Raw genomic sequence first — 22,993 nt, forward strand, 5'->3', positions numbered from 1 at the left:
TTAAATATATTTTTTCCTTTATTTGAAACACTTTGTTCTAAAAATTTGCTCATACTGGTTGAGAGAAATTTCTTCACATTATTTTCAGCCAGTTAACCTCCCTTTCCCTACTACTGTCATTTCCAGTCTACAGGTTTTCATTTATTTATTAAAAAAAATACTCCTTGAAATCTTCTGCAGCGTACGAAACCAAAGTGTCTTTGTTATTCAGATATGACTATATCATTCATGGATTATAGTACAAATAAATTTAAAACTGGTAGTATGTAAAATAGAGTATTCATAGAATTATTTACAGCATGTAGTCATATGCTTAGAAATGATTCACTTCCAGCAGCGTGAAGACATCGGCCATCATGCTAGCTTTCAACAAAATATTAAAAAGAGACGCTACTCATTCATACATGTTAATACCAAGGAACATGGCATATCAGACCGTATAAAAATACTTTAATTTAGATGCAAGCTCACAATTAAAACTGCTACCACAGTAGTAAAGTGTCTCATAATACTAATAGTATCTAGTCAGGAAGGCAGCTATTCCTTTCCCTTTGGCTTTAGGATGAGTCTCAGGAAGAAGTTACTAACAAGTATTACTTTCTAATGAAATCAAAGCTGACTTGGTACAGATATGCATAATACGATGTAATCTCTTTAATTTCCAATACTCTTTACATTCCTATGTTGTTATTGACCTTTTAAAAAAATGACACCACGTGCCTAATTCCAACATGTTGTAATACTCATGTTTCCCCACTTAATTTATTGCTTAGTTAAATCTAACCAATATCACAGGCAACTATGAATGTGGCTATTCATTTATTTTGTATGAATCGCATGTTAGGCTTGTGGCCACCTTAGCTGCTTGGAAATCCTGTTACTGTGTTCTGGCAGCTGTCAGATATAAGCTCATTCATTTCGTTTTGTTTGCTTTCTTCTTTGTTCTCATGGTTAGTGTGATTTTTTGGTTTCGCTGCTCTTCTGGACCTTTTGACACAAACCTTCAGCAGCAAATAGGAGAGCTCGGCCACATTCAGCAGAATGCAAATGCCGGACACTGAAATCATGAAAATGGTAAAGACGGTCTTTTCAGTGGGACGAGAAACGAAGCAGTCCACCACATTGGGACACGGCCAGGCGCTGCATTTCAGTAGCCGAGGCATGTGGTATCCCTGATACATATAGTAAAACACATACATGAAAGAAGCTTCGAAAATCAGCCTGAACAAGATGCTGGCAGTGTATGTCCACCACAAGGGACCTTCGATGTGAAATTTCTGTTTCTTTATTTCTTCTATGTCCTTATATTCACAGCTTTTATCTCCCTTTCGGAACTTCTTTTTCCTTTCGTGCCGCCTGTATGCGACATGCATTGCCACCAAGAGGGCAGGGGTGGAGACAAAGATGAGCTGGAGGGCCCAGAGTCTGATGTGGGAAATGGGGAAAAAATGATCATAGCAGACGTTTTTGCATCCTGGTTGCAGCGTATTGCACACAAAATCATCTTGCTCATCACCCCAGACTTCCTCCGCTGCAACGACAAGGATCATAATACGGAAGATGAACAGGACAGTCAACCAAATCTTTCCAATACTGGTAGAATGTTGGTTTACACCTCCTAAAATGCCCTGCAGCGTTCCCCAGTCCATGTTATCGTTTGAGTCTTTGGACCTATTATGACAAGGAGAGGATGTAAAAAAAAGAAGAAGGATTGAGTTATAAAATACAACACATTAAACATAAGCTGCTCCGACACTATCATGGGAAAAAAATATTTATTAACTGAAGAATGATTAAAATAAGCAAATGACTCTTCTACTAAATTAAAAGTCCCAAAATAATGTGTGCCCAGAAAATAATTCTAATTCCGCTTCTTAGATAAATACTAGTTCTGCTATAAAATATGAATGAGGTTACTATCCTATAAAAACTGACTTGAGAGTAACTCCCATGGAACTCAGCGGAACATTTTTTAGTGAACAAACAATGGATTGTGCTGTTAGTAGCATCCCATTAATGTGCATATATGGTGGGTTTTCATGATATTTTGCATCTGTTTCTTAAAACAGGCAGTTTTTGCATTTCATTACTAGGATACATGTTTCAACTAGGCATAGCCAGAGCTTGTACAGCAACTGGCACCAATAGGGAAATTTATTCCCACTGCAAACAACATGTGCCAACAACCACAGTAGGAGAGGAAAGGTTAAAACCCTCCTTCAGGCTTGCTGCAATCCTGATCATTACATGCCCACGCCCCCACAATGCTGTTTAAAACCTGAACATTAAATGCAAAAATGCATTTAATGTCATGTCTAGTCTGACCCCAAAGCTCTAACAAGCATGATTCACTGTACTCCAAGCATAGCATAGAAGCATTATTGAATTTGTAATAGGCATGGAGAGGAAATACTTAAACTCGCTGGAGAGCTTGATTTCCACACATTATCCCACTTACTTCACATCAAATTGCTATGAATTATCTGCTTAATATTCTGTTGAGAACCAATTCCACCCTCAGTGGAACAAAACAATAGTGAGGTATGACAAGAAGTCAAGAGTGATATTCTATGTAGTCATACTAATGGTGCATTGAAATAAATGCATGTCTATTTCAAAGGGTCTACTTTGAGCAGATATCACTCCAGGAGTCTTACTGCTTTCTTTAAGCCAGCGCAGTGCACAAAGAATCGGGGGGGGGGGGGGGGAGAGATGACAACTAAATTTTCTGTGCAATTTAGATTCACCAGAAAAATTCATCTTTTTTTACATATTCCTGCTCCAAGGGAAATGCCTCATTCTGGCAACAGTGCATTGCAGTGATTCAAAGCTAAACTACTGGTCTTCGATTGGTGAGTAGGGACCCATGAATGGGTCACAGCCTATTCTAATGTGGGCTGCAACCGTAGAACTTCATAATATAAATACATGGTATAAAGTTAAAAAAATGGGTCCCTAAATGCATGTTTGGGTTGAAGATGGATCTTGGGTTTGAAAAGTTTGAAGACTACTGACCTAAACTGTATACTAAACTATACTAACATAAAATTTAACATTCAATTCAAGATACCAAGCAAGCAATACATTGTCCACAATGAGTGATTTCACACAAAATGTATTGTTGTCCTGAGTGCTTCCAGTCATGGAAAATTTAGCAACCTTCAATCATAGATCTTCTACTTAAATCTGGAAGAGGACTATCAATTACGCTGCCAGACTTCAAACACACTATAGTCAACTGGGCAATCTCCCTTTCCCCAGCTCCACTGTGTGTGTGGAAAGGGTTAAATGCCCCTCCCCCTTCACTGCACAATCCTCCCATTGCAACTGGGAAGGGAGAGAGAGAAAGTGATATTAAGGCAATGCTATTTGGAAATGGAAGCGCCAACAGAATAGAGTTGGCTCTAAAGAGAAGAGACAGAACGTAGAGAAGGAAACTTCTAGAGCAATCTATCCATGCCATAACGAACCAAGCAGTAGTACAAGAGGCCTTCTGCAACTATTCCATTAAAGTGTTTGTTTTTTAAGTTTAGAAATTCTGGGCTCTAGTGGGAAAACCTGAAGCTGAACAGGGAAAACATAACTTCAAGAAGGATGTACTGCTTATGTTGTGAAGATACCCTGTAAAGAGTGAACAGAACATGGTCATTCCACAGTAAGTTCAGTCTTCCGCAGTAAGAAGCACTCCTAGTTTCTTATGACTTAATAAAGATCAACTCTTTACATAATAGGTTTCTGCTTGTTAGGAAGGCAACTTCCAAAATAGGAAGAATTTGTTTCAATGGATGAGTAGTAGTCTTTCATTTTTTTAAAAGCACAAAATTATGTATGAAGAAAGAGAAAAGGCAAACAAAAACTCATGTTTTGAACTGGGAATGGTATATTTGATTTTGGATTGAGATAAAACCTTTTCTGGAGGAAACTGGCATTCATCCTGCATTCATCAAATTAGTGGAAATAACCTTCATAAAGAAAAGATATGATGAATGATTTCCATCTTATAATTTTTAAGTCATCCTGTAAGGCTGTTCCATTTCAAAGGTTCAGAGGAAGCAACACAAGTGAAAGTGAGCAACAGAATAACATTCCATCGATCTCTCTACCTGACTTAACCATGGGATAAAAGAGGCCACCACAAAGCGGTAGGTCTTACAGTGCTTTTGAAAGGTGCCAATGCTTAACTTATGATTCTATTTGTGGTCCAAAAAAGTTGAATCCAGACCTTAGGTTTATGTTCTATTCCATTCATTTCTGCATAATTCATTTCTGCATGATTATTTTTGTTTCAAATCACATTTTGTTTACAGATGGGATAGTGTAACATTATATGCAGGATGCAGTTAATTCTGATCCATGTATGTGTCATGGATACAACCTTTCATAACCCTGACTCAAGCTATGAGCACTGGGCAGGAAACAAGCTCAGCCACTTGCAAGCAAATTTGTGTGTCACACCCTTTTACCCAAGAAAGCACCAAAAATATTTTCTGCTCTGCTGGTTGAACATAATACAGCACTGCTGTTTAGAGTTAGAAGCTGCTAGACAGAGTCAAAATCTTAGATAACCAGGATTACTTAAGGGATCAAAGAAACTGAAACTTTTGGAGAGAATAGAGACCTGTTTCTGGACTCACTATTGAAAAGTCACTGTTTACAATATCTCTAGCTAATCTAGAAGATTAACGAAGCAACAAGTTTAGAAACATGTTATATTTCTTGCTTACAACAGGGATAAAATAGTTATATCTGAGTATCAGTTCTGAGCTATGCTTAGATCCATTTATATATCACATGGTACTATGGGTACACCAGGGCTTGACCAACGTTTGCTCAGTAAACACATGAAGTGTGAAAAGGCATTTGTTCCCAACTACACAGTGAGCAGGTGCCAGGAAGCTACACCCAAATATGACCACCCCAATATATATATGTTCACTGTTCTCCTCAAGTTGTGGGACATGCTTGTTCCCTTCACATTCTACATGATTACCACAGCAGTCATTGGCCAAACATCAGTATATGAAGCACCTTCAAAAATACACCTTAATAACACAAAAGTTAGTGGCATTTTTACAAGACATCATGTTAGAACCTGGCCACCGATATCATGAATTTCTGTTGAGCCCAGATTTGTGCCTCATTTCTTTATTAGTCTTATTGCTTTATTAAGCAATACTGAATATATACTTGGGAGACAAGAAAGATCCAAAGGTCTGCTTCCACACTATAGGAAGGACTGTAAAGAAAATGCTGCATTCAGTGCTGGCCCAATAAAAGCTGCTGCCCAAAGCAGAGCCCAAATGGTTCCCTACCACTGGTATCTGCACTGCATCCTATGAGCCAAATACAGCTGGCTGGGTTTGTGTGCCAGCTGATGACATGCATTAGGAACAAATAACTTTATGTCTGTCTGAGCCAGTATAAAGTTTTGGAGCAAGGTTTGTAAAATGCTTGGATATGTCATCAATAAGGACCACTCAACTAATCCAAATAATATGATCAATATAACACTAAGGATGTGGTCCAACATTTCCTAGGAGAGCATCATAGGGTTCTTAGGAAGGACTGGATCAGCTCCTGCATTGACAGCTCCAACAACCAATTCAGCTGACATTGGATTTGTAACGTTGGAAGACGCCAAAGGAATCCAAAGGATCCAAAACGCTCCTAGACACTTGTTAAGTCACCAAACAAAGGGGGAAATGAGACTTACTTCTGCTTTCCCATTCCTTCCCACCAGAAACAATGGGAAAGAGAATGTGCTTGTATGTGTGTGTGTGCACACACAGTTGAAAGCCCTGCTGGCAAGAGCCCAACAGAGCTTTAGATAAGGCAGTAGAACCACCCTCCCTCAGTCCTTAGAACAGCAGCCTGAAGTTGTAATCCTATACACACTTATCTGGGTGTAAGCCCTATTGAAAATTATGTGACTTCTGAATAGACAGCTATCTGTCAGCCTCAGAAAGAAGTCTGTTGCCTTCTAGAGGCACTTCCCCACAACAGTCTATTGTGGACTTGGGCATGCAAGTTTTTCTTCAGTGTCCAAGCAACACCACCACCATCAAAATACCTGTAGAAATGGTAAATCCAGACTGAGAAAATAATACAGGACAGTATTTTGGTGAGCAGCAAGTACACAGTTCAAAGTAAACTTCTGTCCAGAAATGCCCCTTTGTCTAGCTAGTGCAGAATATGGTATGGTGGCATATAATACAAAAATTGCTCATTAAAGATTGAATGGCTTCTTCAAAGAGTTAGTATCACATGTTAAAAGTCAATCCGCTTCAGTTTAAATTGTAGTATAATCATCTTAAAAGTACCCTCTTCAGCAGTAAAAGTGGCTGGAAGAACTGCATAAAGCAGCAACCAGCAACAGCACCTGTGGATAAATACATGGTTCATCATATTGCAGTTACAGAAGACCGTGGTTGAGTTTTGTTTAGAAAACCTCCAAGCACCATCTCATATGGTAGTCAATAACGTAAGGACCAAATACGGTAAAGGGACCCCTGACCATTAGGTCCAGTCGTGGCCGACTCGGGGTTGCGGCACTCATCTCGCTTTATTGGCCAAGGGAGCCGGCGTACAGCTTCCGGGTCATGTGGCCAGCATGACTAAGCCGCTTCTGGCAAACCTAAGCAGTGCACGGAAATGCCGTTTACCTTCCCGCCGGAGCGGTACCTATTTATCTACTTGCACTTTCAATGTGCTTTTGAACTGCTAGGTTGGCAGGAGCAGGGACCGAGCAACGGGAGCTCACCCTGTTGCGGGGATTCGAACTGTCGACCTTCCAATCGGCAAGTCCTAGGCTCTGTGGTTTAACTTTACTTACCATGAAAATAAATTAAAACATTATTAAAAAGAAAAAAAAGAAAGGAAATCCTCCTGGCCTAGAATTGTCCACTAGTCAGTATCTTATATATTATACTAATCCTAGATCCTACTAGCAAATAAAATATTAACTCTTGTCAGTCTGTCAAATGACTGCCTTTACCTCTCAATTTGACTTCATCTCTGTATATCAGATGGCTACCAGAAATCATCACAATTACAATATGCTACCTCAATTCACACATAATGCTAAGCCATAGTGCGGTTTATTCCAATGTTCAAAGGCAATACAGGACACTAAGCATGGTTTGTTCACTTGCAACAAATCACAATGTGAAACCATGGTTTGTTGTTCACTTCCAGACCATGGCTTCTTTTAGGAATGGTTTGGTGTTGACCAAACCAAACAGCCTTGTCCAAATTCAATAACCTTGGTTAGCTTTGCAAATATGCTAGCTTTGTTATACATACTAAAACAAAAACAAACCAATAACCTTCCACCCACAAATATTTAAAAGACTGTAGAATGTTAATCCGAGAAAGGCCTGGTTACAGAGAAAAACTGTCATCTGGCGCATAAAGATGTGTAATGAAGGCGCAAGCCAAGCCTCCCTGGGGAGAACATTCCACAAATGGGGAGCCACTGCAGAAAAGGCCCATTCTCGTGCTTCCACCCTCCAGACCTCTTGTGGAGGCGGCACACAAAGAAGGGCCTCAAATGATTGCAAGATCCAGGTCAGCTCATTTGGGGAGAGACGGTCTCTTTGGGGAAGAGCATAGATTTTTAAGTGATCAGCAGCATGGGATTTTTCAAATTGTGCTTGCTATGCTAGTTTTCTCTCTATGTGTATTCTACTTTTTTATTATATTTTCACATACCTTGAAAGTAGGTGTAACTTAATATGCATTTGAACAGTAATGTGTGAGATAGTGGGTGGTGAAACCTGATGCATGATGAACAATGTTAGATGGCATTCAGATTATCTGTTTTCAGTAACGGGGGTGGGGGGTGGGCAGAATACATAGCCTGTTTGCAACAGATTTTGGTGAGACTGTAAGAAGCCCACTGGGTCAGGGACACACACACACACACACACACACACACACACACACACACACAGAGAGAGAGAGAGAGAGAGAGAGAGAGAGAGAGAGAGAGAGAGAAATGGAGCCATTTGAAAACACCAGACCCTTGGACTACTGATTAACTAAGATTGCAGAGAGAAAACAGCATTTTACTTTCTAGGTTAAGTTAAAACGTGCAAGGTACATGCACTTAAGAAATCGCCTTGTTAAATGTTTACCATTGAAGAAGTCATTCAATGTGGATTTCAGTACCTGGAGAATCTCTCAAGTACACTTGTGAGATTACAGATGACATTCATACAACAGATAGATGAGAAATTCTAGATGACATCCATCCCCCAGAAAATTGTGGTTTCTCAGCTACTACAGAAGAGGTACATGTCCGCCTACTAACACAAATCCAAGTGAGATATTGTTACTTCTAGAAATGCACTTTTTTGCTGTCCTTGGTGCCCCTTGCTATAGGAAGAGCAGCACCACACATATAAAGCACCTAACTTCTCCAAAGAAACCTGGGAACTGTAGTCTTTTAATGTTGCTGGGAATCGTTGCTCGGAGGGGGGAAACTGCAGATCCCAGGATTCTTTGGGGAAATTAATGTGCTTTATTTTTTATTATTAAAATTTGTATACCACCCTTCATCCAAAGATCACAAGGCAGTAATTCTTGTATCTATAAATACTAACAAAATATCCACTATGTTTCAGGTGCCATGGGGGTGGGTGGTTTGTATGTTTTAGGGATATCTGAGCTGCTACCATGCATCTCTATTTGCAACCTCTTTGAACCTTTAACAGATTGCCAAATATAAATCACTGCACAATTAAAAAACAACAACAGCATATGGTCAAGAAGACTGTCAAAGCTTGATTCTGATGCAGCATCTCAGAAATGAAGAGCCTCAGAAACTAGGGAAATTTTAGAGCCCGCCATTCATCTTAAATCCCAGAGCATTTTATTTTATAATTCACTATTTAATGTAATGTAACTTATTGTTCTTAAATGCTATGTCGCAATTCACATTAAAGAATGGTAAAACCTTTCTTAAAATTCTTCCTAGCCTTGCATAACAAAATAACTTATTTGAGGCATATTGGACCTGGCTTCTGAGATAGCTCAGAGTCTTTCCCTTTGCTAAAGTTGTAGATACTCCATATGATTTAGCCATGGAAACTGGACTTATTCATACCCTATTGAATTGTAAGGTTAAGGGCTGACACTGCAACCTTACTTTCATTGCCTGGATAAAGGAAGCCATGGTAGTTGCCAAGTGGTTGATATTCCAGTCATGGAAGGCCAAAATTCAGCCTGGCATGGAGATACAGGTCATGGATATAGTAGACATTCTGGCAAATGGAAATAAACAGACCTGAAATTTCTAAAGAGATCTGGTTCATACCTTGAACATTTGACCACTTTAATTTGCCTCTGGACCAACAAACATTGGTAAATGTGCCTTCTCCATCCTTTAATTTTTATCCTTTGCATGATGAATAGGAAAAGTGAAGAAAGAAGTAGGAGAGAGGCAAAAATATTGGGCTAGGAACAGAGGAAACTGTGTTTAAGTCCATTTAGTTCAATATTGTCTGGGTTGATGGGTAGGGTTTCAGAAAGAAGTGTTTTCTAGCCATACCTGGAGCTGCCAGAGATTGAAACTGGGACTTTATATATGTAAAGCTGTGCCATAAGCTAGGGTCCTTCCCTGCTTCATATTCTAAAGATTTTCAAAGGATAATTTTCAAACTGTTAACTCGGGGCCCACTGAAATAAATATTAAAAGTTATTATTCCAGTGATTTCAATAGCACCTGTGACTAATACTATTCTGTGTGTATGGTGGATGATTGCCCCATCCACATCAGAATGCTCACCCTAGATTAAATTGGTTAGATTTTTTTTTTTTTTGTAAGAATAGGCAATGGTTCCCATCCAGGGACACTACTAACAAGTAGTGTCCCTGGATGGGAACCAATGACTAGTTGCCTATTACAGCAAATTTTGTAGAAATAGGCAGGGGGGAAATCTATAAAATGGGCAGGTAACAGATTAATTTGAGCAAGTTATGTTAGTGTTTGTGCAAAAGTGTGCAATTACTCAGAACTCTTTTTCTAATTCTGAAGTCAGACATACCGTACCCAACTTAGCAGTTCCTTTACTGTTCTATGTTCTGTGATGTCCAAATGGAAAATTGTACACTAATGCCTCAGCTACTAGTCTCTCAGGGCAAAACTATATGTTATCTTGGCAAATGTGTTATTTGACCAGAGGTCACTGGAAGCAGTAAGACTAGAGCTATATCTGTTTCCATTTCCAGACAATGCATGTATTTTTATAAACCAAGAAATATTTAATAAAAAACAATAAATAACCCATAACTGTTTTCATTTGCTACAGCACACTACTGATGCAGTTGCATTTTGTAGCTTAAAATTTTAAGTATTCAAGATCTATCAACTGCCTTTCTACAAAGAAAACATGATACCATTTTATTCTTGTTATCTGTATCACTTCCATTAATCACAGTCACCAAGAAACACACACACTTTTAATTTACTGATCAATAATGTGTTGGAGCATAGGTTATGTTGGACCTGTGACAGAAACTCCCAGAAAGGAATCTAATGATTTTACAAACTAAAGTCTGTTTCATCTTCATGTGAGGCTTTTGTAAAAAAACAAAACCAGACTAGGTGTGTCACAAATTAACTTTAATTACTTCTGCCTTTATTTATTTTGCTGGATGGTTTGGGTATGTCATATGCAGCTAGAAGAACTACACATTTACGGTAATTGGCTGCAAGTTAACAACAGAAGAAGGAAATCCCCATGACTGCCCAATGTGATGTGCACTCCTTGCGATAGTAGGCAGGAGAATACGGCAAAAGCTTTTATACTCTATAGAGAACCCTATGCAGAACTCTTAAACGTAAATGAGTACATTGCCAAGCCATCCAAACAGATGGTGGAAGGAAGAAAAGCAGAGAGGGAGCCAGATTTATAGAAAAGTTTTGCAGAAAACCCATTGCTCTTTACTTCAGTGGGGATAGTTAATTAAATATCTACAATAACTGTACTCCACACATACACCAAAACTGGGTTAGGATGCTCAACAGCATCTTTCTGCTGGAGCCACCAATAGAAAATTTTTGAACATTTGGCTCTCCATAAGTTGCTGGACTACAGTTCCTATTATCCTTAGCCTTTGAGCATGCTTGGTGGGGCTGATGGGAGTTTTAGTTCAGCAACATCTGGAGTGCCAAATATTATCCACACTTGGATTGGAATCGCAATTACACCACCAAAACAGATAGAGCTGCCAGTATGTTTGATTTATTTATATTTGTATCTAATAATTTCTCTAATAATCTCAAAGCAATATTTTAAAAAAGAACCCAGACAGGCTTGAGCTTTTTGCTGCTTTTCTGGATCAGAGCTAATGATCTGCCAAAAACTGACCAATGAGGCAGGGGCTATAGAGAGATTTGAATTCATATCTTTCCAAGTCCAAAAGTTTACATATGTTATATATGTAGCATGCTGTCAAACGTATCAAAATCACATCATCATAGGAATATGGAATAACCATACCTACATGAAGAGAAGGGAGCAATACACCATTGTAAAAGGTAATTACATTATGAGGACCAAACAGAACTGAAGTAGTGGCCACTCTATTAAAACAGAATCAGATGAAATTAGTGGGCAGGGTAGAAGAGTGGAAAAGAAATATGAAATAACTATTCACAACAAAACTTGTCAGATCTGTTTCTGAAGTGATGAAAAAGTAAATTAGATGCTTTTGAGTCTAGTAATCTTAAGGTGCTATTAGGTGTGTAAGTGCATTCTTGGCAAGGTCAACAGAAGTACCATTTGAGGACTAGGCAGTCCAATTTCCAAACAGTAACGACTTTAGTCTTACAATAGATATCTGAAGGAGGCATTAAGAACTCAGTTTTACGACTTTGATTAGATGATTTGTCCAAGATCTAATCATTGTATATGATAGAAGAAAACAATACACATAGATTGATTTCCATTCTTGTGCCTCTTCAAAAAAAGAAGAGAGAAATCTGATTATCTGTTAACCTATTTTTGCTCATAAACTCGGCGTATTGTCTTTCCCTACAATTGCCATAATGATCAGCCTGATGAGAGACCAGAAGTAAACAATGTAAAGCGCAAAAGAGCAATTGAAGAAATAGATTCTACAGTAAGGCATCTTCCTGAACACCATGTTTAACAAACGTGTTGCGCAAGCTGATTACAAACTAGCCCATTTATTTTGTGAAGAGGCATATGGGACTCATCGCTCTCTTTATCCCGAAACTTCACAACTAAAGGAACTCCCCAGTGAGGCAGTCCCACTAAGACTAAATGGAGTAGAAATCTGGAAAGGAGATGCATGAAAGGGGATTATTTCTTTCACCAAAACCCTCGGACAGTTAAAAAATAAAAATAAGTCAACCCCCCCCCCCCCAAAAAAAGTGTGTGCATGGGGGAGTCTTGTGGCATCTTAAAAATTATTGTGGCTGGAACTTTCAAGGGCAAATCCTCTCTTTAATTACTCTCTTTCCTATTTGCTTGCTATGACAGACTCCTTCAGGATTATTACTTTTTTTTAACAAAGGAGGAAATGCTTTATAAAAGAACTTGTGCTGAATAGCACCAAGCTCCATCTTGTCTACATGAAGCCAACAGCCTCCGACCATGGAGCTCCTTGGATGCCATGAATTTGCTTTGCTTTCTCTTCACCTCCCTTCCCACCCCGCCTATACAAGTTAAACCCGGCTTTACCAAGTCCCAAACAGGGCTCAGGCTTTCGGCTTCCCCTCCGAAAAACCCAGCACGCAACAAAACGACAGCAAATATTTCCCTTTTGAGCATGTGCAGAGGGCGCTTTCCCTAGTCCGTTTGGGATTAGGGGTCGGTAGCGCTTGCAGACCTTTAGGCTTAGCCATCCCACTGGAGGTTGTGAACCCTTCTGTGATCTTCGGGAGAAGGGCGGCATACGAATTCCACTAAATAATTTTATTTTTAATGAAGAGCATGGCGCCGGCTCGAGAGGGGCGCCCGGCTCCCCGGGATTGGCGGCAGGCGCGCAAAGTCTCTCTCACCTGTCAGCGTCTGAGGGAAATCAAAGCCCCTGAGCGCCTCGCCGAGCGCACCATGGGCTGGAAAAGGGCGGGAAAAGCGGGCTTCGCCGGCGACGGGCTGCCCCCTCGGCGCTTCGGTGGGCGGTGGTCGTCCGCGTCTCCTTCACTCCGGGGCCAGGCGACAACGGCGGCAGCTCGCGGTCTCTTTCTCTCCCCCTGAGAGCGTCACAAAGTTCTTCCCTGTTGCTTCGCCGGCGGCTTTTAACCGCGCCCCCTACCTGCCTCCCGCCCTCCTTCCCTTGACGTGCCGGGACAAGAGGAGGAGGAGGCGAGGCCTCGTCTTCAGGGAGGCGGGAAAAGGGCGCGAGGGAAAAAGAAGGAGAAGAAGAAGAAGAAGCAGGGCAGGAGAGAGAGGAGCCTCTCTCAGGGTGGAGAGGCGACGCCGAGTGGAGGGAGCCGGGCGAGGCCTCCCTCGGCCCCGGCGCCCTGCAGGTGTTCCTGGGCGGCGGTTCCCGTCACCCCCGACCGCGATGGTGCATGGCGGGCACCCGGTTGGGGAAGTCAGCGCTCTCGACACCCCCTTTTTATTTTTTTGCTGGGGCAAAATCGGCTGTTCAATGGTAGAACCTCCAACTACATACCAAAAGCATCCAAACCGCAGAGGGTAGAGTTAGGGCATTTTATTAGAGCCACCTGAACGTCCCAAGAGGGCTTCAACCGAGTTCAGGTAATAAATGCAGGTGTGGTGGAAAACTACACGCAGAGCTGGTCTGACCATGCATGAATTAGCTATATTTGCATATCACTTTCCAGGATACAATGCTCTGGGGAACTTCTGCCCCTTCCCAGCCAGAGTTGAGCACATTTGAGTCCCACAGATTTCAGCAGGAGAGATCATAATAATCTTGTTTTTATTATGCATGTGGTGCTTTTATATTGTATTTTTATGTTATGAACCACCCTGAGATCTACAGATGAAGGGTGGAACACAAATTATAATAATTGAATAGAATAGAATAGAATAGTTGGAAGAAACCCTGAGGATTATCTATTCCAGTCCCATACAGTGCCAGAATACGTAGCTGTCCCATACAGGGATCAAACTTGCAACCTTGGCATTTATCAGCACCATGTTCTAACTGACAGATCTATCCAGATCTGACCCAAGTCTATGCACAACTCCATCCCATAGCAAGACATGTTTAATTTGGTGGGAACAGGATTAATTATTAATTAAATTGCTTAATTAATTTCAGACATTTGATTGCACTTATTGAAGGTCAGTCATATGCTGCGTTTCAAATTGGTGTAACCTGCCCTGGGACATTACGGTGAAGGGTGGGAAATAAAATAATGGTGATGAAATAAGGAGCTTCAGTGAAAATACCTCTTGAAAACTTTGCAAATCATGTCTCCACTAGACAGGCACGAACTTTGAAGAAAGGGTGTGCAAGATCAACTGTTGGGATATTGGAAAGAGTGCTTGTGTCATACATAACACTCCTTTTCTGCAAGGATTAGGAAGGAGAGGCAGGGCATTCTGGAAGCACTTGTGAAAGCTGGTCTCCAAGTTCATATTTCTTCATTCATGTGGGGGAAAGTGTTGTCTCCTTTCACAAATTGTGGAGCAATTATTATGCCTCATAATAAAAGTCCCCTGGATGAAATCTGACATGCTCCCCAATTCCAAACAGGGCTATTCTGTGCCAAAGTTATTAAGTGCAAGGATACGGAGAGGAAATTGCACCTTGAAAGCAGATAATCTGCTGAATGGTGGTTTAAGTTGAAACACATCTGCATCAGGCAATAAGATATGCTGTTGCTATTGCTAACACATGCCAAAAAAACCATTTGAAGATAAGCTAAGTTTTCTGTGAATCCACCTCACAGGAATAACTAATGTGATTTTAAATATAACATATCCATATCTTCGTGAGATTTTTGAAACGAATACAGCTTGCTTGAAACAAATGCAGCTAACTTCAGGTAGTAAGCATTCAGCCTATTGGTTAAAAAGAGAGTTGAACACCTCTCCATTCTTTGCTATCATTGATATTGCACAGATGCAAAGGAGAAGTAATTTTATTGATTTAAATATTTATTAAATTTATATACTGCCCTTCATCCAAAGATCACAGGGCTATTTGCAACATCAAAATATAAGACAAGAACACAAAATATATAAGAAAAACAAAACAAACACATCTGTACACCATTCATTTTCTAAATCACCTAGATTGCCTTTTGAGTGACTAAAAACAATTGATCTGATATATGACATCAAAGTTTGATTTGTTGCTGAAACACTGTATGTTTTGATAAATAGAAGATACAACTGCTTGATCCTTTGGATCTTAGAGCACTTGCAGACTCACTATTTTTGAGTGGGATTCAATCAATCAGGTTGGCAACAAGATTAGATTTGTTACAATAAGGAAAGAGATAGGAAAATGCACTGGAAAGTATGGGGAAACACATGCTTTTAACGCAATGTCATCTAACCTCCCCACAAACAAATCAGAATGAATTCTCATTAAATAGCAAACAGCATCCAGTTTCCCTCTAAACAAATCAGGATGAGTGCTCAATAAACATGTTGGCTGGGACCACATTTAATGCTGCAGTCAGCATGTTTCACAGATAACTCTTCAAACTCAACTTTATCACCTGAAGTCAGCAAGCATTCCCCGTCCTCCCCAAGTATATTTTTGTTTCAAGGTTAGTTTATCCAGTTTTCAGATCTCACAACTGAATTGCTTAGGAAATATTTTGTTTGTTAGAAATAAATTGCTATCTGTTTTGCTTTAAAATTCTGGCTTTCCTGTATGCTATATCATTCAATAAATAACTGATATATATTTCTCAACCTGGGATAGCTCTGTTATCCCAGGTTGGGATAGATTAAGAGCATGAGATTGCAGGGGGTTGGACTAGATGATCCTCATGGTCCCTTCCAACTCTACAATCCTTTGATTCTATTATCTCTCCCTTTAGGCATCTCCATTTATCTTATGCTGCCCACCAGTACACAGCTTGGTTTACTATTTCAGCTTGTCAAACAACAACAACAAATGAACAACACCTGTATTGTTCCTCTGACTCTGGAAAAGGTACATGTGTTTTTACTTGTTAAAATTACTGGGAAAAGCAGATAGCCAAATGAATCAAACTAGATGGTTCCTTTTTCCTAGCTACTTTCAGACAAGACTTTTGCAAGTGATAAAAGCACTGAATCAGCATACATAGACCTCTCAATGCGAAGAACTGTTCAGACTCTCATGCCGCTTGTTTCACTGCTGATCTATACATAATAGCAGGTTCAGCACAGCAGCTACGCAAAACCACAAATTGCAAACTGATACCTCTTGATTGAGGTATGTTTCACCACCAACACATGCACTTTTTTTTACTTACTCCTGCTGTTTCTGGAGGAACAACTGTTTTGAATAACTCCTACAGAACTAATAGGCTAAACCAGGCATAGGCAAACTCAGCCCTCCAGATGTTTTGGGACTACAACTCCCATCATCCCTGACCACTGGTCCTGTTAGCTAGGGATGATGGGAGTTGTAGTCCCAAAACATCTGGAGGGCCGCGTTTGCCTATGCCTGGACTAAACAATTTAGTCTTTTGCATATCTCAGAAACTCCCAAGAATTATTAGAATCTTTTAGTTAGCTGAAAGTGCTATCTGCCTATATCTGTGCACCCAGTGAAAGCATGCAATGCTTTCTGTAAAGTTTTCTCTTTCTGTAGAGATTTCCTAAACCTCCAGTGCCAGGATATATACATATGCTGCAAGGGATGCTATATTTTAAAAATTTGGTCTGAATTTAGTGGTCAGGTAATTTTAAGCATAGTTTAACAAACTTTTCCTCCTATTTACTTCTTTCTGAAAGAGGTCATCATTCTAGACTAAATCACACTAGTAGCTGTAATGTCAAACATGCCCCCTTGATGTTTGCCTCCAAAGGTCATTCTTGAAATAAGTTATTTAGATAAATCTTCTTGTAAATAAGAACACTTACTAAAATCTTGTATTAGTTTGATAAGAGATAAATTCCAGTTGATTAATGTGGAATGCAGAGCATCTGGTGTTAATTCTTATTTTTATAATAGTATTATAGCATATTGCAAGAGTACAAGTGGGACCTGCAACAAATGGTTGCAGTGCATTACCCAGCCTAAAATGAGAGTTCCTGTTCAGTGTTCAAGCTGCCCATCCCTTCCAAGCAGGATATTCCACTTCTCCCTATTCCATTTTCCTTTTCCAACTGTTGTGCTGCATTCCATGACTACTGAACCCCTAAGGGAATTATACTACTGTAGTGTTGTTGTTTTTTAAGAGTGTATTTCTGAAAACCCAGGGTTCCCCTAAGCATGCTGATACTTTCCTCTTGTTTTCCAATGGCCTTGCTGCCAGCGCTCCAACTTAAGCTCTATTATGAGAGCACAATATTTCAACACAGTTTGCCTTTGATGTACATGGCAAGACACACACTTGCTAAAGCAGGAAAAGAAAAACTCACTTGAGCCCTAAAATTACACCCACAGAGTCATTTCCTTTTCTGCATAATTACCACATGACAATATGAAGTGTCACAGAGGTCTCCTATAGGTTGTTTGTTAGCTATTCTAGCTCAGGCAATGGGATCCTTAAGTTTTTAGAAGGAACAAGGGTGTCCAAACAGAGCAGAGGTGTATTTGGGGTTGCTTCATTGAAGTGAAAACCTGAGGTGGAAGAGTCCACATGTAAGGTGAAATAGAATGTTGCCAATGTGGCAGTATCTCAGTGACTTAAGATTTCATCTGTTACGGTCAATTCATATTTTCATTTTTTTATTTAGTGAAATGTTTAGACCACTAAACATCAAAATATCCAAGCAGTTTACATTGTGCATTGCAATAATCCTGTCTTGAGGTATGAAATGCATAAACCACTATAGCTAAATTATCCCTGTCTGGGATCAGTTGTAGCTGATGTACCAACTGAAGCTGGCAGATGACACTCTTAGCCACTGTGGTCACTTCCAGTGACAAAAATGAATATAAGAGCATGCCCCAGGCTGCAAACCTTTTCCTTCAGAGGAAATGTGACCCCACCCAGAACTGGCAAATCTTCTAGATTCCTTGTGGTGTATTCAGTTCTTACAATGCTGTGAACAACAGCAGCAGCTATCATCATCACCACCAGCAGCAGATCCCAGGATGGGTTACAACAATTTAAAAACAGGTAAAACTGAGGATAACTGATAGTTTTGTGTGTACCATCTTATGCGACAGAGCTTCAGAGGTCATTTTGTATCAGTTTGGCCAGAGCACCCTAAAATGCTCAGGGTGGGTGAAAAGCTGTCTGATAAAAGTTTATGTATATAAAGAAGCTCCTTGCAGGGTCATCTGAGATGTCAAAGCAGGCATAATGGCACAGCAGCCTACAGGAGCCTGAACAATTTTTCTGCAGGCTTCTGCTTGGAAACAAGAAAAACCAGTTGCTCATAACTTGATTCTCTGAGAAGGGTTGTGCATCAGGCCAAAAGGGATGAGTGTGGTTCCATAGCGGAATGACCTGTTTGAAGCTGAAAACATTTTATTCCCTTTGCATGTCTGCTTGCTCATCTTTGTGAAAGTCATGTATACTTCTATGGACAATTCACATAGAACTGTAACCAACAAAACCAATGACTGTAACCAGTGATAACTGCTGAGTGTTCTATACTGATTCCTCTTGAATCCAGAAACAATCCTCAGCCAACTGCACTGGGCTTCCTTCATAATTATACCATTCTATACCATTCTGTCTGATCCTCCCATCCCATTTGATCATTTATTCTAACTTGTGACTCTGGATAACATTTGTCTTCCCAATCCCGAGCTAAGGATGAGAAAGGAAATGTTTTGGTTTTCCCCAGATATATTTGCATCTGCATGCTGGTTATTAAGGTACACAAAATGGCTCAACATCCTTTCTCCTCCTTCCACTTTAATAAGCTCATAGCTCCTCTTAAGTCTCTCAAGTATCCTGACTGCAGCTATCACCCATGAATGAATGGAAAGTTTTATGGGAGAGATAAGGCTGCAGCTGAGCATTATAAACGAAGCTGTCAGTTGTAGCATTAGTCCAGAACTTGGAATATCCCAGCTGATTTATCTTCTGTATCTTTCAATCCATCCCTTTGTTCTCCAATTTACATAGCAACCCAGTGTGGCTGGGGGAGGGAAAATTTGAGACACAGAAAGCACCAAATCCAGAGCTATATAGAGGTCACACGCTGGGTGGGTTTCCATGACTTTTAAAAAAGCCCCTCCCATTGGTTCCATTAGGGTAGGGTGGGGAGATACTAATGCTAGCTCCAGGACCAATGTACTTCTTCCCACTACACGCCCCCCCCCCCATTCTGGGGGCACATCAGGGAAATAGGAGGGCAATTTTCTGTCATGCCCCTCCTTGGCCCCCTTGTTTTCAGAGCAAGATGTCCTTTATGTGGCATCTAGGAGAGGGAGTTCTGCAAAATCCTGTGATCCTGAATCACTCTCCCAGGATCCATAGGATTGTGCTTATCGGTTTAATTTCTGTCGGTTAAATTAAACCAGTTTGCTTCTAGTTGCCTCTAATACCCACTAACAGTCATTTTAATACACTGCTCCTTATCAGATCTTTTGTTATGAGTCATTGCTGTATTTCTGTACAAAAACCAGGCCTGATTCCCAACTGCAAGGAAAATCTTAAATTACACACTTGACATTTATATGTACCCACTTTGAGGGTTTTTTAAGGCTGTTTGTATTGTTAGTGGTATCTAAGAACAATATCATAATAAATTATATTTATTAATATTTCCTTTAAATTTCATTCATGCTCCCAGTAACTTCCAAAATGCTTCATCAGTGCAATCATCTCCTAACTATAGACTACCATGCATTCACCCGATTTCATTATTTGCTCTCTTTTTTCCATTCATATGCTATTATCTTCCCTTTTGCCATCAGCTGCACTATGTTTTTTTCTGTTGTTATCTAAGGAAGGAAAATAAATTCTCAAATAGCCCATCCAACACTACCCTTTATGAATGCTATTTATTAATGAATACATTGAGTCAGATGGACAAGTAATATTTGTTCACATGTTGCAGTGCAAATTAACTACAGTGGTACCTTGGGTTACATACGCTTCAGGTTACAAACTCCGCTAACCCAGAAATACTACCTCGGGTTAAGAACTTTGCTTCAGGATGAGAACAGAAATGGTACTCCGGCGGCGCAGCAGCAGTAGGAGGCCCCATTAGCTAAAGTGGTGCTTCAGGTTAAGAACAGTTTCAGGTTAAGAATGGACCTCCAGAATGAATTAAGTACTTAACCCGAGGTACCACTGTACTTGCCAATTGGCATCTCTCTGTAGTGGGTTTTTTTTTGGGATTTTTTTTTTGTTCCTTTTTCAAGTTAGTGCTACTGTAAGCTGCTATCCTGAAACAACATTTCTTACACTTTCTTATGCTTTACCAAGTTTGTTTCTTGTTACCTAGTGGCCATTGGAGACGTTTGATGCCAGTTGATGTAACTGGTCATTACCCACTTTTAACACCCAGTCTCTTTCCTGTATATAGTATGGATTAGCAAGTACTTCCCAGTTCTGTAACCTGTGGTTATTCCTATCTAGACTATGTGATTATTCATTACTATTTATTCATGTCTATGTTGTTGCTTCATAATGGAGATTATGTTATTTCCAAATTGTTATTTCAATGTTACTTTTTAAAAAAATAAATAAATCACATTTTGCTAACTTTCTTCAAAACATTAGAAATCATTTCCTATCAGTATAGACCAGTAGCATGTCTTGCTTTAATTTAACTTCTATGTGAGAGGTGGCTAACCTTCTTTGGCTGAGGGCTGCATTGCCAAACAGCCACCCCATCAAGGGTCACATGCCAGTGGTCGCCATGGCCAGTGTATGCACATATGTGTGCATACAAACCATGCACACATACATTCACCACATATGCATTCACACAACACTTTCTCTCTATTCCCCCCTCTCATAAACACACCACACATAGTAATAGGTTGAATACAACCTATGTGTGTGACTAAGAAGAATGTTCCATCAGTGCAAGCATAACTGCTTGCCCAATGGAATGACCCCACCATACTGTTCTGGGGATTCTTCCGACCTTCTAGAGCAGATTAGGGAGGATGACCCATTGCATTAGAGGGAATCCTTGCACTGGCTTCTCTTAGTGCACGGAATTCCTTTAATATGACTCATACACTTAGACATGCCTGCAGACACACACAACCAGAATTTGCAGCCCTCAACTAAAGTGCTCCACAAATGACAAAGCCTCCTCCAATCTGACATCTCATAAGTTGATCTCCTCTATAGCTTCGGTCAGAGGAGCTTCCAGCAGCAAAGTGCTGCATGCTGCCTCATGCTCTACAGTAGGTGAGATAGTAGTAGTAGGATTGCACTTGTTTACACTACTAGGCATGCCAGCAGCCTCAGAACCAGGGAGAAGGGGAAATGTTCAGTTGTGTATTCACTGCTTCTGCCTACAACAGTGAAGGTGCACTTAGATTGGGTGGAGGAGAAATGAAATGGTCAGTGCTGCTGCTTGCAGTTGCAGCACCTCTTGCATGCACCTCGACCCTGGGGGCAGCTGCCAGTATGATGTACATACCTCATGATGACCAAACATAATACTGGTAATAATAGGGATAAGACTGTGATGATGACGACGGTAACATGATGAAAATGATTGTTAAATATATATGGTGTGATGCTTTGCTGCCTATAACAGTGAATGTTTGGGGGCACACAATAGCACTCAGGCAGGCACTAAGAAAGAAAGAATTTAATAATACTAGTAATAAAAGTACTAAATAAGGCAGACTATGCTTGGCTTCCAATACAAAATTACTTAGGTTTGATGAAGGGGTGTGTTGGATAACAACCACAACACATACAGAAAGAGGCACTAAGAAATGACTAGTTGAATAATAATAACCACTTTATAATTACCTGTGTAAAATAATTAAAAACCACACGGACTACACACATATAGTGAACTAAAAGGAAACTATTTTGCTAAGGAAAAGAGAGGATCCATTGACTTGCCTAGTAATAAGAATAAGCAAGCAATCAGCAATACTTACACTCAAATTCAGTCACAAAGGAACTTCCTCCTTCTCCTCACACTGGTGTTCCCATTATATGAAAGAAATAATTGCACTTTTGGCAGACACAAAGCAGCATATATATTTTTTAAAGACAGAGTCCATAAGGTCCTTAGGATGGGATCCCTACTTTAACCCAGGACATCTCATGCAGATCCCACATGAAGAACCCCCAAATCCCTCTGAGGCAACCTGCCCCAGTTCAAGATTCATTTGAATCCAAAGCATATGTCTAGCTCCTGAAATCTTTATAATCTTTGCAAGACTAGACATGACTAGGTGTTTGATTGTCAAGTTGCTAAATCACAATTCATACCTCTTTCAAGATAAGATCCCTTTGAACAATTCTTTCTAACATCACTGCAATAGATCTGCTAGTGCGGGCAGCTCCTAAATGTTGAATAGTTCCTGATTTAGGCAATTAACTTGAAATAAGAAAGCAAGAAACAAAGTGTATCTTATTTATATGTTCATTCAGTGTTATCTGTTTATCTTATATGTTCTATTTCATAGAAGAAACCTTTGGTAATTTTTTGCACATAAAGAGCCCTGTTTAAAATTATCACAGCCATAGGAGCCAACTGCTAGGGGCCAGAGGGGCTTCACTGCCCCAATACATTATTTGAGGGGGCAGTGCCATTCAAATGGTATGCGTGCACCGCATCATGTGATTTATTATGGCAGGCGGGGCTTACCTGCTGCTCCTATATTTTATTCAAGTTCACAGCCAAGAGGAGTGGCAGGGCAGGCAAGCCCAATAATACTAGTGAAGTCTAGTCTAGTGATAAAGTCCAGTCCAGTCAGCCAGGCAAAA

At 40.1% G+C, this 22,993-nt stretch overlaps 1 protein-coding gene and 1 long non-coding RNA gene across 2 annotated transcripts in view; one reads left to right on the top strand and one right to left on the bottom strand.

The window, feature by feature from the left end:
- On the bottom strand, positions 1 to 13,405 carry LOC114595709 (gap junction beta-6 protein). The gene is made up of 2 exons (XM_028726288.2): positions 13,031 to 13,405; positions 1 to 1,671 (listed from the first exon to the last, which is right to left on the bottom strand). Exon 2 carries the CDS (start codon positions 1,647 to 1,649, stop codon positions 858 to 860), a length of 792 nt encoding a protein of 263 aa, XP_028582121.1. The 5' UTR covers positions 1,650 to 1,671; positions 13,031 to 13,405; the 3' UTR covers positions 1 to 857.
- Positions 13,389 to 22,993, top strand: part of LOC114595710 (uncharacterized) — a 23,165-nt gene continuing 13,560 nt past the window's right edge. Inside the window, exons 1-2 of the long non-coding RNA XR_003706317.2 lie at positions 13,389 to 13,736; positions 16,004 to 16,119. This is a non-coding gene — a long non-coding RNA (uncharacterized LOC114595710). The remainder of the gene's footprint in view (positions 13,737 to 16,003; positions 16,120 to 22,993) is intronic.

The sequence above is a fragment of the Podarcis muralis genome, chromosome 4 (genome assembly GCF_964188315.1).
Source record: "Podarcis muralis chromosome 4, rPodMur119.hap1.1, whole genome shotgun sequence".
Classification (NCBI taxonomy): domain Eukaryota; kingdom Metazoa; phylum Chordata; class Lepidosauria; order Squamata; family Lacertidae; genus Podarcis; species Podarcis muralis.